Here is an 18,045-nt window from a genome sequence, read left to right as displayed (position 1 = left end):
GTCAATGTTGATACTAAATTAAATTTAGTTACTTGTTTCAACTTGACTATTTAAATTACTTCCTGAACTGATTGATTAACACAATCTGAGAAGAAAATTAACTTGATTGTAATTATACTCATGATTTTGATTAGCAATTTAAATTATTTAATTTATGAGAAATTCAATGAACTGAAAATGAACATTTTTCTCACTCTAATAACATGAATCAATTTTTCATCTGATTCTCAGTTAATCTGATGAAGATTTCATGTTTATTCATGTTCATGGTGATCACCATGGTGATAAAATTTGATTATTAACTGATTGTTTTCTTGATTGTTGCAAAAAAAATCCTGACAACTGATTATTGAAGCCACAAACCTTAATACACGATTAATGATCAACAAAATCATAGATCTTTTTATTGATTGTTACTACAATAAACTTATAAAATTGTGTTGATTTAGTTCAACCATGAACTTGATGATTTCTGAAAAAATTGTTAAACATGATTAATAAATTAATCAAATTGCTGATATAAGCTGATAACAAACAAATAATGGCATAAATTTCAATCTTAATGAATAAAAAGTTTGATCAACTAATGATTACCTTAAGAAACATTAATTAATTAGCTTTTAAATTGATCTATTTTTATAAATAATCTTCGACAGCAATCAAATTAATTTGGTTGATTGTTTTCAATTGTTATTAACCAATCAATCAGTCAATGGATTAATGAAATTAAAAGGTTAACATTTGATTGCGATGTTAAAATTAGATTAAAATTTAATATTACAACTCAAAGTTTCACGTGTTAGTACAAAGCAAATTAGCAGATTCGATGAGTACAATTTAAAACAATTAAATGGAAAAAAAGAAAATCGAAATTCTGATTTGTATCTTCACCCATATTCGGCCCTTTTCCCGCATTAACTTATTCCGATAATCCAATTCCCTCTTATCGTCTTTATCCCTTTTGTATTACAAAACCCACCGAGAGAGAGAGAGAGAGAGAGAGAGAGAGAGAGAGAGCACCACTCCCTGTGAGCTGACGATTCTCTCCCTGTTTACTTTGGCCAGAACTCGTTAGCGCTGAGGAGGGAAAAAACTTCGCTATGGGTTCATAGTTCCAAGGAAGATAATGAAGATGATGATGGGGTGGATGATGAGAGGGAGTAGAGGGCGAGGTGAGAACTGGATTAGGAGGAGGGATTAGCCCCCACCATATATAATCTAAGTCGGTCAATTGTTGGCTTGTTTCATTTGGCACTTTGACACCAACACCAAAGTCGAAGTTGAAGTTTTAAACTATTGGTTCAAATTGTTATTGATTTTCAAAGGAAAATGATTCAAGAGTAATCAAAGTGACTTCTTGTTTAAATAATCAAAGTTTTTTTAATTGTGTTTTTCAAAGTCAACAAGTTAAATTGTTATCAACTTTCTGTGTAATACTTACAAGGATTTCACTCTGATTGTCATCCAGGATTAAATTGTTGTTCAATTAAAATACTCAATAACGTTGAAACCTCATCATGACAATCACAATGGTTAAGGTAAATTTTTAATTCCTTTTGATACAATTAACTTTTCCCTTTCTACTGTTTTCTCACTTCAAGTTGATCAATTGATTGTAGCAAATTTAAATGTTAATTTTACCATCAAATCAACGCTCAGGTATTGATTTCAAGTATTATGGTCTCTCAATTTCAACAATTTAGTTGATTGCTGCTTAAAAATGTTTAATTGTGGAAATAATTTAAATAATTCAAGTGTCAAGGTTAACAAGATGTGACTGTGATTCTTGAATACAATTTATAACAACTTCCGTGTTCACTTGGTTAACAGTTAATTATGATAATCAAAACAGTTAATGGGTTTCATGTATTAGCCAAACAATTTACTAATTGTCAACGGTCATCAAATGATAATCTCGTCAACGAAAATAAAAAATTCAATTGAAAAAAAATCATACACCGAGACTGATTTACCATAATTTCAAATTATTATGACAATTAAGACGTTAATTGTTATCAACTGGAGCATTTAAGTTTCTATTTTAATTACGAGATGATGTTAATTAGTGAATTTTTTAGCTTATTTCTCATTCAGGCTAATCAATGATAGTAAAATAGCCAAACAATTAACTTGATTGTCACTAAAGTCTAAGACAAAAAAGTATATCTAATTAGACAGGTTAGTTAACCAGAGTTAACAAGTGAGAAATTAAGTCAATTGTTAAAATTTAATGATAATTAACTTGACAATTAATGAGTTTCTTGCAATCAAAATGAAACATTACTATTGAAAACATTGTAACAATTAATTTAACAGGCAATTGCAAGGGAAACACAATCAAGACGAAATGAAACTTTTCAACAATCAACAAGTTGTCAATCATTTAATGAAAAGTTAATCATTTTGCCAGATAAAATCTAATGTAAATTACAATACATGTTTAAATTAGTTACTTACAAAGTGAACAATTAAGTGACAATCTAATGCGATCACTATGATTATGATGATCAACTCGATTGATTTGTGATAATTTAAGTTTAACCGTGAAAAATTATCCGGTTTCCTCCAACACCCGAATCATGTTGCTCATCATTCATCTGAATTTTTCACCCTATTTGCTGGTTCATTGAGATGATGAGAAATCATCATCATCACCCTGATCATCAAGATAATCAGAAAGATGAAATTGTGAACCGTATCATGGATGAAATGTTCAATTCTGTTTGTTCAATGTTCATTGATATGGTGATCAGTTGATTCAAAGGTCCGTTAATTTCAACAGTCGATGATGCTGATTATGGTGATGAAGAAAAAAAGAGCAACATGATAATCATCATTACCATGAAATCTATTCGTTTCATTGAATTCACCTTTGGAACCCGAAGTGTATCCTGAAAAAAAGTCTCGATAATGATTAACTGTTGAAAAAAAGGTCGATTTTTTTATCCATTTTTTCCTATTCTCAGTTGGAAGTATTTAATTTAATGAAGATCAATCAACTAATCATCATCATCATTAATAATGTTTCACGGATAACAGAGTTTCAAGTTCACAACAATTTGTTGATTGTTGTCATTTCAATTGTTGACAATCATTAACTTCCTAAAGTGAAGTTACTACTAATTAAGAAACAAGAATAAAAATGATCGATGTAACAATTTAAATAATAGTCGATGTACAATGTAATCAGTTTAATTGTTGTTCCCTTAAAAATATCTCAGCGGTTGTTTAATTGTTGATTGTCAAATCATCATTTAAATGACCTTAATTACATTCAATTGGTGAGAATCGACAAGAAATTATAATCGATATTATTTTTTTTAATTACAATCAAGAAAACTTTGTGTTTATGGGAGATGAATTTTGTTTTTTTCCTTGATTGTTCAATTAATCTAATTGTTTGATCAATTTGTAACCTGATTGATGTGAAATTTTTACAATTCATTTAAATCATTCAAATAAAATTAAGTTGATTAGTTGATGGATTTTGATTATAAATTGAATCTCAGTTCAACAATTCAACAATCAAAACTTTCAACGTCAATGTCATCGTTTGATTGAAATATTAATAGATTTATATTGATGATTAGTTAATTAAAATGGTTAACAGATTTGAACTGATTTAGTTAATCATGAATGAGATTGTGAGTGAAATTGAGCAATTTGATGAAATTAATTTTCCTCTTCCAATCACAATCACAATCAATTTATCGGTTGATTGAACTTAAGTTAAATTGTTCAAACAAATTGTGTTCACACTGATTAATAATTCAGCACCTTAATTGTGATGATGAAAATACTTTCAAGGGTAAATGATAGTTAATAACCCAATAATTGATCACCTAATCAACTTGAATCCCTTTAATCCAAGTTAATTATCCAGTCTAATTGTTGATCAATTTTTTTTCGCAGAAAATTTTTTTAATATGTTTAATTGTTACTTGTCAACAAAGTGTATTAACTAAATCATCAAACGATGTCGTTAGCACCACACCCAAAGTATTTGTCTCAATTGCTAATCAATCAAATGGTTCAGATGGATCGATATCCGGTCTCCCGTTGGCCCAGGCCTTGACCGCTGGTGACCTGACCTCTGATTTGTCTTCTTTATGGTCTAAAGCTGAACTTTTACCTTTGAACGATGAAGATTTTCCTATGGCCTTGTATTCATCGTCATCATCAACTGATTCAGTCAAAGAATCAGCTGACAATTCAGTGACTGAGAAATCAGTCCAAAAACCCGCCGGTGGCTCATCAGATGCCATCAATCCCTATGAAGTTTTAAAGCGTGTCGGCTGGTCAGGGGATCAGTCTAGATACTCCGGTGGTGAATCAAAGGGCTGGTCAAAGCAGATTAGTGGTCAGCCGATGGGCAGTTCCTCGGGAGTGGATCAATCTGGTTCTGCTCAGCCTAGTCACGAAATTCAGCCGATCACCAATGATGAGATTAAATCTTCATCTGTATCCGCATCCGTTGGTTCAGGACCCGGACCAACAAATATGGAGATGGTTGATTTAACTGCTGCTGCGACATCAAACAATTACGAAGTGCCTTCGTCCGCTTCCGGTTCCAGTTCATCTGGAGAATCATCATCATCATCTTCCAGCGGATCATCTTCCAATGACGGCTCAAGTAGATCCAATGGTGGTTCAAATGGAGGACGATATAACTCTTACAACTCGGATAATCCTCGAACTAGAACTCGATATGGTTTCCGTGTTTCCAATTCCCGACATCGAGAGCCTGAGTTTTCATCTTCATCCAATTACGATGATTTCGCTCCTCCCGATTATCCAAGTGGCTCATCAGCGTCTGGAGGCGATTCCAGTTACGTCGATTCCTATGAACAAGGTCCACCACCTTCACCGCCAAGTAGTTCATCAGGATCAGGGGAAGATTATCGTGGCCGTGCTCCCGAAAACGATAGACATGTTCCCTCTCATGATATGAAACACTCAGATGGACCACAAGTACCACATTCACCGTCACCACCTCACACTCATGATTCATATGATCGAGAGGTGTCTCAGCGACCAAAATACTCTGGTTACCGACCAAGATACAGAACTAAACAACAATTCATGTCATCGGCTTCTTGGCCTGAATTTTCAGAGTGGGAATCACCTTCATCTTCTGATCGAGGCTGGTTGTCTTCACTTTTCGGAAGCGGTGGTTCGAGTTCAGGATACAAAACAAGTCGACCTTCTCGTTACCGAAGTCCATTTGGTTTATCAACTTCCGGAGAGATCCCGTTAACATCTTTGCCATCAAGTTTCTTCGATGATGCCATTCCATATTATAAGCCACACACTGCCCACCACACTCACCCACATGGTCCACCTCCTCCCTCAGGTCCAATGCTCACACCGATGCCACAACACCAACCACAACCTCAACCACGTCCATCATCATGGTTCAATTGGGGTGGAGCGGGATTAAGACCTCAAGCCTCGAGTTTCCGACCTTCCTACTCATTCGGTGGATATAGTTTCGCACCAAGCTACGCTCCACGACCTCTAATGTCCACAGGTCCACCTCCATCTCCTTACAGTTACTCATTTGGTGCTCTTCCCTCGAGCAGCTCAATGATTCCAGTCTCAGTTCGTAGTCCATTCACTTATGGCTCCATGATGAGTTCGCCTTCAGTTAATTATCCTCTTAAAATGGCCTACGCTTCACCCTACACTTCCGGGTTCGCCTTCAGAGCCCCTTACCCAATGTATCGACCTTTCTTACCTTCAAACGATTTAGCATTCGCCGAGTCCTTCAGGAAGCCCAACACATCCGATAAGATGGAGGGTTCGGCTTCCCAATCAGCGATGGCCTTTGCCTCCCCACCTTCACCAGGTTCGCCTCAAAATCAACCCTCCCACCAACAAATGGCCATGTTGCCCGGCGGTGGATTATTTAACTCATTACCTTTCGTTAATCGACCAGGATCAAATGGTTTAGTCGATCCAATTTTTAATTTCTTCAATCCCGGTCCAATTAATCCGGTAACCGAGAAGCCCAATTCCGTGGAATCATCTGGCTCATCTTCATCTTCATCTTCATCTTCATCATCTTCGTCCTCATCCTCGTCCACCGAAGGTACAACTGCATCACCGGTGGCAAAGAAAAATACTGGACTTTTTTCTGGTTTAAGGAAAATTTTTTAAAATCAATGACAATTAATCAACTCTCTCTAAACGATTAACCAAATAATCAATAATCAATTACCACCAATTAACCTTTGGCTTTTATTTATCCAAATTTGTTATCATCTTGATTCATAATTTAATCTCTGTATTGTATTGGTTGATATTTCATTCAATCAGCCAGTTAACTGTTGGTACAATCACATAACATTACTAGGAAATAAAAAGTGAATTAAGATGGACAATTATTACAACACTTAAATCTAATAGAAAATCTTCATCTTTGGATGAAAATGGTTCACAATTAAGCAAATCGGCGATAATTTTTAATAGATGATTGAAAAATCCATGAGCATCTTATTGTAGAAAATGATCAAAGTCCGAATACACATTCATAGCTTCACAATTGCTTCTCTCGTTGAGACAGTGGAGTGTATCTTCCGTGCCAAGAGATGAGAAACGGGAAAGAGACTAAATTAGTAGGTCATTATCTCGTCTCGTGGTTAGAAACTCAGTTTGCGGAATGTCATATTTGCGGGCTTCCTCTTCGTAGCTCATTGTTACCTGGAGATATAATCTTTTCACATCAGTCACATCATAAGGAGCCGTTTCAATATGTTTATGACGATTACAATTCGTTGTAAGCAAATCTCAATCTATCGGGACATTTTCATTTCGCACGAACTCAAACAATAACATCCGAATTAGATTTTTAGTCATTGTTTCACTTTTTAGTTTATCAACTATTACATGTAAGATATCATACTTGTCTTTAGATGACATTGATGAGGGAGAAATAGACACAGAAAGAGAAATATGAATTTAATTAACTGAATTTGAATCGATCAAAGTTTGTTTACAACTTTACAAATTTTTACGATGTTTCTATTTGTTTCTCTCTCAAAACAGACACTAAAGCCACGAAATCTAAAAGAGATCATTATATTACTTTTATCTATTAGTATCGATTAATAGTCAAATCATTTGGATGTTTCATCGATCGAGGATTTCACCGAAATCACCAGTGACACACAGAACAGTGAATTATGTTACAAGCAAGAGAATCAATTGAACTTCTTTGGGAAAAAGAGATCAAAACAATCAACAGAGAAATTGTAATCATTATCAATTCTAGTTAAAGATTATCAAGTCTTATTCAAGAATGTAGATTCTAATTAAAGATTATCAATATATGTTAGATACTATTTACATTTGATTCTCGATCAAGTTATTGTGTATTTGAATTGATACCGCCGAGATTTTAAATCAATTACATTATTAATCTTGAAGAACAATTGTTAATTTAATAGATTTTTGAATTATTCTTATTTCTTGTATTATCCAATTTGAAAGTAAACAAAAAATTGATAAAATAAAAGGCACATTTAAATTGATCGATGGGTGATGATGAAAATGCTTTGGGTGCTGTCGTGTGATAATTTAAACACATTTAAATATGATTTGTAAATGAAGAGTTTGAATACCTTCGGCATGATTAATTTGAACCAAGTAAGTTTATAGATCAGGTAAACGATAATTAAAACAAAATAAAAAAATATACAAAATTGATGACCAGCAAGCGTAAAGTTGAGTCAGGATTGAATCCATTGGACAGGGTGGGCAGTTTAAATGCTTATGATTATTGACAATTCAAACCCTTGTCTGTGTATCCCTATGAGGTTTGGGACGAAAGGGTTTATCGATTGGCTTATATTTGTCTTTCGGACTTGTGGGCATAAGTTTATGTGTCTGTGCATAATCTGCTCTAGTGCGATTGGATAAAGAAATTTCAGAATTGGCTCGAGTTGATGGAGAACTATATTGTGTTCCAATGGCAGTAATATCGGGAAAATTATAATCGAGAGCAGCATTGCCAACTCGATCTCTACAAAGGTACAAACGAAAAAGAAAAAGAAAATAATTGTTAATAAACTGAAGTAAAAGAGAAAATCGTAATTGAAAAGTTGTGAAAAACTATTTAACCAATTAAAGTTTTAAAAGAAGAGAGAAAGAAAGTTATGGTCAAGAAGAACGGACAATCGAAAGGGCGTCTACCTTTTGGCTTTACAGTAAAGGCATGAACACAAAGCTGAAATGAATGTGAGGATCACTAGAATGGCAACAATGGCCCAGAGAGAAGCCCTGTACATCCTTAATTCACCCTCCAAGGGCTGATAGGGTGGAGGCCAAATTGGTTTCGGTTGACCCACTAGTTCGGGCATATAATAATTCCAAAATTTGGCTTCTCTTTGTTTATAATCACGATGCATTACACTGGTATAATTGGTTGTGTTTATTGATAAGTATTGAAGTGTAGAGGGATTCATTGGTTTCCAAAGGATATTATTGAATAAAGCAACCGGAGTGGGATCACCGTGACGAGCGAAATCAGCCCAGGCCTTCATGAAAAAAACGCTCATATTACGATCTTCTTCTTTCCACTTTGCTTGTTCTAGATTATACATTTTGGGGTAAAATCGATCATCCATGAAAGGAGCTCCAGAGATCAAAAAATACTCTGAATCGTGAGGGACACCTAAAAATAGTCAACAAAAAGAAACAATTAAGAAAGTAAACATTAATAACTAACATTTTGATGACTAAATTAATCACAATTTAAGGTAACAAGATAATTTAACTGCAACACCCATTGATTATTTAAAGGCCGTAACGCTTAATTTAGACAGAATGGGAGGACACAAAAAGAGCATCTCACCTGAGATTAGATGAAGATGGAGATAAGAAATTGATGTTGATGATCAACAAATGATAAGAAAATGATGAGCAGATGAAAAAGTAAACAATTAACCGCGTTTTTCATCTGCTTTTAGGTGAGATACTCTTTTCTAGTAACATCTTAGTTTAGCTCAAGTTAACCGTTACAGTTTTTATAACAATCATCCCTGTAATTTAGTTGAATTAACCACTTCAACTCACCCATCCACTTTGGTATAGTTAAACCTTCAATTGTATAATTTAAAACATACATATATGTTTTGATTTGATTCTTTAGCATTAATTTAACCATCTTATCAACTCCACCAACGTACCAAGAATCAGTGTACATCTGTGAACAGAAAAAGGTAAGAAATGATCAATGAATGTAAGATTTTTGAAGGATGAAGATGAAACCGAGTAAAGATTGAGTTTTTTTTGTTGTTGATTGTTTGCTTGATAGTTTCAAGTCCATTCAATGATAAACTTTCACATTGTATTGTTGATTTTGATGATAGACAAATAAAGTGATTAGAACAAAAAAATATATCTACTTACATCTATCAACCCTTGTCTGATTTGTGTTCCATTGGTCGGATCAATCGGTGGACTGTACATGAAGCGAAGAGCAGATTTAAAAGCTTCGGGATTCAACGTTGCATTATAAACTTTTATATATTTTTGAATTTTCTCTTCCAAATTATCAAGTGTAACTTGATAATCATTGAGTTTTATCTCTTCATCTCCATAGACCATAGATGATCCTTCGTCTCTAGTTACTCCAGTCAGGTAACCATCTAAATGAATATCATCAACAGGAAATCCTTTTTGAAGTATCGCTTCAGGCGTATCAGGTATTACCTCACTTCCAATAGGTCGAGTTGTTGAATCGGGAACAGGGGCAAAAGGTAACCAGCCGACTTGATTGGCCACGGCAGCGATCGGAATATCTGATGAACTTCGACTTTTTAAACATTCAACAAGGTTACGTGTTAAAGGAGTACTACAACCATAAGCGGCTCCTACAACGATCGACATGTTTCTTATCATGATCGGTTCATTGATAATTGCCCATGGGGCCACAGCGGAACCGCTCTGAGCAATAACTCGCTTGATATATTTACGACTTAGAGGTGAAATAGCCAATATACCAGCACTTGCAGCACCCGCACCGGGGCCAAAAAGAGTAATTAATTCAGGATCACCGCCAAACTTACGGATATTCTCACGCACCCAATGAATAAGTTGAATCTGGTCCAAGATTCCGTAATTACCTGGTGCTGAATCATCAGCAGTGGAAAAAAATCCTAAATTGGAAAAAATCACATGTTGGGAAAACCAAAACAAACAATTAATAAAACTCACCAACAATTTACTTTGTTAATTAAATAGATATTCACTTACCCAAGATTCCTAAGCGATAATTAAAAGTGACAACAACAACGTCTTGAGAAGCTGCAAGCATATGACCGGGAAAACGATTTCCTGACCCATGAATAAAATCACCATCATGAATGTAGATCATCACTGGACTAGGTTTTTCCTTGTTCTCTGAAGCTTTCGGTGTATAAATATTCAGGTAAAGACAATCTTCATTAACTGAATAAATCATTTTATCAGCTCCCGTATATTGACTTGGCTGTGGACAAGATGAACGAAACTGATCTGCAGGCCAAGCACCCGAATGAACAGGTGGTTGTGGTGGTTTAAAGCGTAATCCATGTTCCGTTAAAGGCGGACGAGCATAAGGAATACCTAAGAAAATGGCAACTTCATGTTTCCAATCGAGTCCTCTATTAGAAGGTGACCCAGGTCTTAACCATACCTGTAATCCAGGTGAGTCACAAAGATATGATATCTTGCCCACATATCGTCCATTTTTAGTGTCAACTGAAACAGTTTCAGTTGGTCTTTTGTTTTCCAGGGCTTGTTTACATCGACGATCAGAGTGAGAATAAGCACCAATCGGTAGAAAACCATAGATTGGTTCATGCCATTGACTAGAATCACCGTCCATGTTTGTTGGTGGCACTGATGTTACGCCTTCAAGGTAATAAACCCCAAGGAAAATTGGGACAAAAAGAAAAGTTAACATCACATCAGTTGAAGAAAATTTGAAAACGAAGGGCACAAGTTAATTTCTAAATCACAATCAACAAAAAACGGGAAAAAGAGAATTACACTTTCTCTTACTTTTCTCTCTCTTTCTCTCTTTCTCTTTTTCTCTTTTGGTAACTAATTTCTGAAGACGGAAAATTTTGGGCTCATCAAGATGAAAGTTACCAAATTGGGAGGAGTTTTTACACTTTTTCCTTTTTCTCTCTCTAAATTTATTCTCTATACTCATAGAGACACAGTTATGATTATAATCATTAAAATATTTACTATGGAAACTCAGATAAAGGGAAAAGATCGATACATAAATAGTAATTCTCATAACAATAAAAAGACATCAAAACTAATTATCTAAAGTTGAGAAAACGGTAAACAAAAACGGAGAAAAGAATAAGAAAAGAGCGACATCTCGTGTGCTTGGAACGTAATTCAACAGGTGGGAAAATCGATAAAATAATTTTCGCTTTAGGAGCTTAAGAGATAGAATGATAGAAGTTATGAAATTCTCTCGGTGAAATGCTTATTCAAATGGTGCAATTGGACAATTGATAGAAATGTCAAAGTCGAAAGATGAACTTGATGAAAGAGAATTGAAAAAAAAGATTGAACTTTAATATACTTACTCTGATTTTCGTTGAGGCTCAATTTTTGTCGAGATTGTAACGATCAACTTGAGACGATGAATGACAATTTGATTGGGATATAATTGTAGTTTGGAAATGATTAACCAGCTTAACAGTTTCTTCGTATTTAGTTTGATCCTCAATCAGTGGTTCCAAAGCCTCCAAATAACGTTGACAAGTTTCCTCTAATTTAGGTATTGGTAAACATGGAAGTGATTTCTCAAAAAAGTAGGTCGATAATGAGCTTTTCTCAAGGTAATTATAATCACTGGAAATGTATCGTTGACATAACGAGAATATCTTTAGATATTGTTGATTACCCAACAATTTAATTCCAACGAAAGACATTGTTACTTAATTCCAATTAACTGAGCAAAACAAAGGGACACAAATTGTTTACACTTTTCAAGAAGAAACTTCAACGTAGTGATACTTTCGATCATCAAAATCATCGATTATCATCGATGATTGAAGCAATTTCGATGCCGATCATCGATCTTGCCAAAAAATATTGCGTCACAATCGATTATTGGAAAATCTGATAATCGACAGATCAACTTTTCATCTTGGAAATGAACTTGAGCGTTTAACGAATTGCGAATAGATAATTTGTCACTTTTGATACAGGTCCAGATGCGATTATCACCTTCTGATGATGTTTTTGGAGCCAAAGCAATTGATGATTAGAACCAAAAAATGTTGGAATGATCCGTTAAAAGATCAATGCAACCACCAACTGAATTTGTATTGTCGCCATTTGGATAAAATGATAGGATTAAGTCGAGGCAGCGATAGTAAAGAAGTTCAATCATAACGGCCAAGAGAAAGTTCATACAAGAGATATTGACGGAGTCGAAAATGTTCAAAATCGATTTTCGATAACCGTTTATCGGCAATAATAATGTTCTACTAACTAGACAATCTTCATTAACTGAATAAATCATTTCATCAGCTCCTGTATATTAACTTGACTGTGGACAAGATAAAAGAAACTGATCTGCAGGCCAAGCGCCAGAATGAACAGGTAGTTGTAGTGGTTTAAAGTGTAATCCATGTTAAATGAGGACGAGAAAGAACGAAAAATACCTAAGAAAATTTGAAAACGAAGGGCACAAGTTAATTTCTGAATCACAATCAACAAAAAAAACGGTAAAAAGAAAATTACACTTTCTCTTACTTTTCTCTAATATATTAGGCTGATTGGAGGAAAGGAAATCTCTCTCTCTCTCTCTCTGTTTCTCTTTTTCTCTTGCAAAATCAATCCGAAAACGAGACAAAAAAGCATATCGTTAGTTAAAAACTATTCATAATTTTTAGACTTTGGATCAGATTTCAGACACGAATATCAACGCAACCAATTTAATGATTTAGAAACTTTAATTAAAGTATTACACAGTGGAATTAAAATTTTTACTTTGATCATTGTTGAATAGAAGCTTTTTCAAGTTTACTTTTCTTTATTATTGTTATTCCATCATGTTATCATGTTAATTTTATTCAATTTTCAATAGTTGGAACCCTAAAATGTGACAATTGCACTTGCATTGTTATGCTATGTTAATCAGCAGTAGGACCCGCACCAAGGTTAGCAGCGGCCCCAAAATTGAAACCAGCATTGGCACCAGTGCCAGCACCAGGCCCTCGACTAGGGCCCCGCTCGATAACTTGTCCAGAACCGATACCAAAACCAAAACCAGCACCAGGCCCTTGACCATTACCCTGACCAAAACCAGAACCATAATCCAAACCACTAACACTACCAGCATCAGAACTATAGTCAGTACTTATTATATAATTAGAACCAGAATACTGACATGATGAAGATGACATAAGCCCCAGAAAAACGGTGATTAACCAAAGAAAATTGAACGCCATAAGTGGATTGAAACACGTCGTTCTTCTTGGGATTCGCACTCTAAATTTTAATAGTTATAAATGTTCACTTATTCGAATGATAATAAATTTGAAAATAATTTTCCTTAGAAATTAATCCTCTTTTTATATGTTTTCTCAAATGTCAACGTGTTATTTTGGCCTTGCTAAAGTCACCTGAAAAACCTCAAGCATTAATTATCTCTACAATAATTGTGATTTATCATCAAAAGTTATCAAGCTGATTTCTCAAAAAAGTAGATCGATAATAAGCTTTTCCCAAGGTAATTATTGTCTGAGCGAAGCTAAGAACTAACGTAGGAAAAATCAAAATTCCCTCGAACGATAACGCGCGTAATTTTAGTCAAATTTTCACCAAATTTCCAACAAGCGAAAGTTCATACAAGAGATATTGACGGAGTCGAAAATGTTCACACTCGATTTTCGAAGTTATGCTAATAATCAACAGTTTATCGGCAATAATAATGTTCTACAATGACTGATATTAAATTGTTCCCATTCTATCTCATCTTCACGCTCATCGTCAAGCACAAACCGTGTTAACAATTAAAATGGAAACAGTAATGGATCAACAAGTGACAAGGATAATCCAAGCAAAAGTAAATTCACCAAAAAAAGTTATCATCAAAAATTGAGAATTAAATCTCATTCAGTGTGATTAACTTTCGTTAATTGGTTAATCCAATCATTTGGAAATTCTGATCACAATCAACTTATAAATCTCAACTAATTTACTTAAGAGTGTCCATATGATGAAATAATTTCATCTTTCATTTTAATGGATAATAAAATAGCTAATTATTCATAAGATAAATTAATAGACAAAATTGATTAGAATGTAAAATGAAATCATTAACTTGATTGCTGCAATTTAAAAAAGGCGATCTTTTCATGATTCGGTTTCCATGGATTCGTAACTTTCAAAGTTGAAGAGTTTGAAGTTTCCTCTTGTGAAAAGTGTAAACAATTTGTGTCCCTTTGTTTTGCTCAGTTAATTGGAATTAAGTAACAATGTCTTTCGTTGGAATTAAATTGTTGGGTAATCAACAATATCTAAAGATATTCTCGTTATGTCAACGGTACATTTCCAGTGATTATAATTACCTTGAGAAAAGCTCATTATCGACCTACTTTTTTGAGAAATCACTTCCATGTTTACCAATACCTAAATTAGAGGAAACTTGTCAACGTTATTTGGAGGCTTTGGAACCACTGATTGAGGATCAAACTAAATACGAAGAAACTATTAAGCTGGTTAATCATTTCCAAAATGGAATTGGATCACAATTACACAAAGAATTGATTTCTAATGATCGAGCAAATCGTCATACTAGTTACATATCAGGTGAATATGAATGATAACAAATTTAATGATTGTTTTTCTTTGTCAATTGTTTATTTGATTCTGATTGTATTGTGATTTCCTTTTAGAACCTTGGTTTGACATGTATCTTTCGGCTCGAACTCCATTACCAGTTAATTACAATCCATTTATGGCCTGGAAACCCGACCCATCGACTGAACAAAATGACCCAAGAATCAGAGTTTCCAATTTCATCATAAGTGCCTTGAGGTTCAGACGCTCATTGAATGAAAATGTTTTAGGACCAGAAATTTATCACATGAACGCGAAAAAAAGTGACACTGATTTTTACCGAAAAATAATGAAATTGTCGCCATCTCGATATTCCTGGTATGCGTCGTTACTTTTCAAAGCATTTCCATTAGATATGAGCCAATACAAGAATCTATTCAATTCAACTCGAATACCTTTGAAAGGTAAAGACAAATTGGAAAATTATCCAAATTCAAATCATATTGTTTTCCTAAAGAAAGGTAATTACTACACTTTCAAAGTTATCGACGATTCTGGTAACTTGAAGAGTCCAGAGGAAATTTATTCGGCAGTTGATTATATTTGGAATCTACCTGATGACTACGATAGACAGAGTGTTGGTGTGCTGACGACAATGGATCGTGACAAATGGGCTGATTGTCGAGAAATGTTGATTAAAGATCCAATGAACGGCGAAAGCCTTAATCAAATTGATTCTGCTCTTTTTGCTGTTTGCTTAGACGATGACATTAATTTTATGAATGAAACAAAAAGAGATCCATTGATTGAATTGTCTCATAATTTTCTTCATGGTTTTGCTCGTATTCCTGTTGAAAGAAGGCCAGTTAATCGTTGGTTCGATAAATCATTCTCACTGTTATTCTCTTCGGATGGACAATGTGCAATTAATTTCGAACACAGTTGGGGTGATGGTGTTGCGGTTTTACGATTGTTCAATGAGATTTTCAAAGATTCATCGTCTCGAAAGTTTGTCACACCTTCGACTAAAACTGAACCCGAAGTAAAAAGCAAAGTGACCAAGTTAAAGTTCAATTTAAATGACTCGTTGAAAGATGAGATTAATTCTGCTTGGAGTCAACATTCATCAGCAGTCGCTAATCTTGACCTTAATTATCGTATATACTCACGAATGAATCGTAGTTACTTCAAGAAAAACAAGTTGAGTCCTGATTCCATGTTCCAATTAGCCTTTCAAATGGCTTATTATAAGATTTCAAACGGAAAAACACCGACCACTTACGAAGCAGCTTCGACCGCTGGCTTTAAACATGGACGAACTGAAACTGTTCGTTCAGCGACAAATCAAACCAAAAAAGCTTGTGCCTTAATTCATGTCGGTAATCACTCGAAAGAAGAGTTAATTCAATCGTTTGTCGATTGTTCCAAGAAACATTCGGAGTTGACCAAAAACGCTGCGATGGGCAAAGGTTTCGATCGGCATTTTTTTGCCCTCAAATACTTGGCTGGTAAAAAAGGACTACCAATTCCCGAACTATTTACTGATCCTAATTACCTTCACGCTAATCATTTCACTCTATCAACATCAACTCTTTATGGTGAATATTTTTCAGGCGGTGGATTTGGCCCTGTGGTCGCCGATGGGTTCGGCTTAGGTTATGGATACGTTGATCAATCGTTGGGTGTTTTTTGCTCATCTTATGTTCCCGCTCGAGAGGGTAAACAATTAATGGATGCGTTTGTTGCCTCACTTGATCAGATCGGCGATGTTTTGGAAAAAAAGTAATCAATGAGTAGAATCAAAATTCATTCACATTTTTTATCATATTTTTGTTTTATTTTTCTGTTTTGTAATATAATAATTGGAGATTAAGAAATTATTTTTTACGAAAAGTAACAATTCTTTGGGCCTTTTGCTACTTTCCGCTATTTAATACAATATAATTATTCAAAATGATACACGATTAAAGTTTCCAATTGCGTAAATTAATATAATCATTTCCAATATCGTAGCAAACTTTCAATGGTAATCAAGATATTGATATAGTAAATAAATTATGTAATTGTAAGAATTGAGTAAATGCAGAGAACAAAAAAATTAATAAATAGAGAGAGAAAGAGAAATGATGATGAAGAGATAATTTTTCGAAAGCCGTGATTGTTGATGAATGACGATTGATACAATATTTATATTGAGTGATTTTAGCGAAAGTCGATTCAATTTAATCTACCATGTAAAGCCATTTTTGTCCATGTTTGTTTTGTGTATCTTCATGAGCTTCATAAGTTATTTTTGCATTGTAATTCATCCGTTGTTTTAAAATTCGTCTAATAAAAATGTAAAGAAAAAAAAATGAAACAATAAACAATCAATTCAATAGTGGGAATAAGAGGTTCAAATGGAATTGGAAATTACCCTATTTTCATTACTGCTGCTTCATCCTTGTAGTCCGAGGTCCAAACAGCAATTTTATCAACGGTTCGTCTAATATTGATAACTGCACCACAGATTTGATCACTTTCCTCACCAAATGCATCTCCAATTAAACACAACAACTATGGAAAGACGGAAAGAAAACAATCAATCATAATCAGTTATCCCATTTTTTTCATATCCAATTGGAGTGTTGATGATTAATGACTTACAGCTTCTAACCACATTTCATCTAATAATTTGTTTAAACTTTTCTGAAAAGTGAAAAGCCACCTTCCTCCTTTGGTATTCCTAGTATCTTCCCACATGGGCTTAATTCCGAGCTTGAAGACTGAATAATCTGAACCAATTTTCAAATTACTTACAAGTTCAATATGATTATAGAGACTAAAAGAGAACAAGAAAAGAAAAAGAGAAAAAAGAAGACATGAAATCAACAAGTGTCAAATTCTTCTGACCTTCTAACATGTTACTCCAATGAATAGACAAGAAGCAATTCAATTAATCTTAATTACTTACGCCCAAAAATCTTCAACAGTCTTAAATGTTGTCACCTCAAGAAGATTAAGAATCCATTCCTTTTTCTCACCTCTCCAATACCACAATTGCCATTCGTTTTGAAGAGGATGTTTAACGAAATCAATTTGATTCTCTTCTTCAGCAACTTGTTCCGAAGTTGTAGTAGACATTTCAATTTACCGAAATAGAATTAAATCAATTAAAAAAAACAACACGATCCAAATGACAATTTCTGTTTACAATTAAACATCAACAAAATTTAAATTCGCCAACCACCGGCAAAAATGAAGAAA

At 34.2% G+C, this 18,045-nt stretch overlaps 4 protein-coding genes across 5 annotated transcripts; 2 read left to right on the top strand and 2 right to left on the bottom strand.

Annotated features, from left to right (window-relative positions):
• Positions 1 to 1,223: 1,223 nt before the first annotated feature.
• Positions 1,224 to 6,383, top strand: LOC128392243 (protein enabled homolog). The gene is made up of 2 exons (XM_053352237.1): positions 1,224 to 1,538; positions 3,913 to 6,383. The coding sequence occupies exons 1-2, from the start codon at positions 1,518 to 1,520 to the stop codon at positions 6,157 to 6,159; spliced, it is 2,268 nt and encodes a 755-aa protein (XP_053208212.1). The 5' UTR covers positions 1,224 to 1,517; the 3' UTR covers positions 6,160 to 6,383.
• Positions 6,384 to 7,413: 1,030 nt separating this feature from the next.
• Positions 7,414 to 12,006, bottom strand: LOC128392242 (neuroligin-4, Y-linked-like). Of its 2 annotated transcripts, XM_053352235.1 has the most exons (6): positions 11,592 to 12,006; positions 10,258 to 10,896; positions 9,412 to 10,160; positions 9,076 to 9,205; positions 8,194 to 8,674; positions 7,414 to 8,023 (listed from the first exon to the last, which is right to left on the bottom strand). In XM_053352235.1, exons 2-6 carry the CDS (start codon positions 10,868 to 10,870, stop codon positions 7,789 to 7,791), a joined length of 2,208 nt encoding a protein of 735 aa, XP_053208210.1. In that variant the 5' UTR covers positions 10,871 to 10,896; positions 11,592 to 12,006; the 3' UTR covers positions 7,414 to 7,788. The 2 variants fall into 2 exon arrangements, with proteins under 2 accessions (XP_053208210.1, XP_053208209.1); XM_053352234.1 differs by lacking the exon at positions 11,592 to 12,006 and having other exon boundaries at positions 10,258 to 11,319.
• A 2,416-nt stretch (positions 12,007 to 14,422) lies between these two features.
• On the top strand, positions 14,423 to 16,785 carry LOC128392633 (carnitine O-palmitoyltransferase 2, mitochondrial-like). Its single transcript, XM_053352685.1, has 2 exons — positions 14,423 to 14,829; positions 14,916 to 16,785. Exons 1-2 carry the CDS (start codon positions 14,496 to 14,498, stop codon positions 16,583 to 16,585), a joined length of 2,004 nt encoding a protein of 667 aa, XP_053208660.1. The 5' UTR covers positions 14,423 to 14,495; the 3' UTR covers positions 16,586 to 16,785.
• Positions 16,677 to 18,025, bottom strand: LOC128392645 (eukaryotic translation initiation factor 4E-1A-like). The gene is made up of 4 exons (XM_053352699.1): positions 17,753 to 18,025; positions 17,446 to 17,620; positions 17,216 to 17,355; positions 16,677 to 17,127 (listed from the first exon to the last, which is right to left on the bottom strand). Exons 1-4 carry the CDS (start codon positions 17,920 to 17,922, stop codon positions 17,022 to 17,024), a joined length of 591 nt encoding a protein of 196 aa, XP_053208674.1. The 5' UTR covers positions 17,923 to 18,025; the 3' UTR covers positions 16,677 to 17,021.
• Between the last annotated feature and the right edge of the window lie 20 nt (positions 18,026 to 18,045).

Source organism: Panonychus citri, unplaced genomic scaffold, assembly GCF_014898815.1.
Source record: "Panonychus citri isolate SS breed McGregor unplaced genomic scaffold, ASM1489881v1 Contig00136, whole genome shotgun sequence".
NCBI classification, from domain to species: domain Eukaryota; kingdom Metazoa; phylum Arthropoda; class Arachnida; order Trombidiformes; family Tetranychidae; genus Panonychus; species Panonychus citri.
The sequence above is the reverse complement of the archived record's forward strand: the minus strand, read 5'-3'. Positions and strand labels throughout refer to the sequence as shown.

Coding starts and splice junctions, on each gene's coding strand:
- LOC128392633 (XM_053352685.1), top strand. CDS start 14,496: ATGTCTTTCGTTGGAATTAAATTGTTGGGTAATCAACAATATCTAAAG. Junction 14,830..14,915: donor TCATACTAGTTACATATCAG/GTGAATATGAAT, acceptor ATTTCCTTTTAG/AACCTTGGTTTGACATGTAT.
- LOC128392242 (XM_053352234.1), bottom strand. CDS start 10,948: ATGTTAACTTTTCTTTTTGTCCCAATTTTCCTTGGGGTTTATTACCTT. Junction 10,161..10,257: donor TTATCGCTTAGGAATCTTGG/GTAAGTGAATAT, acceptor TTTCCAATTTAG/GATTTTTTTCCACTGCTGAT. Junction 9,206..9,411: donor TCAGACAAGGGTTGATAGAT/GTAAGTAGATAT, acceptor TTCTGTTCACAG/ATGTACACTGATTCTTGGTA.
- LOC128392243 (XM_053352237.1), top strand. CDS start 1,518: ATGACAATCACAATGGTTAAG. Junction 1,539..3,912: donor TGACAATCACAATGGTTAAG/GTAAATTTTTAA, acceptor TTTTTTTCGCAG/AAAATTTTTTTAATATGTTT.
- LOC128392645 (XM_053352699.1), bottom strand. CDS start 17,922: ATGTCTACTACAACTTCGGAACAAGTTGCTGAAGAAGAGAATCAAATT. Junction 17,356..17,445: donor ATGAAATGTGGTTAGAAGCT/GTAAGTCATTAA, acceptor GTCTTTCCATAG/TTGTTGTGTTTAATTGGAGA. Junction 17,128..17,215: donor GCAGCAGTAATGAAAATAGG/GTAATTTCCAAT, acceptor CATTTTTATTAG/ACGAATTTTAAAACAACGGA.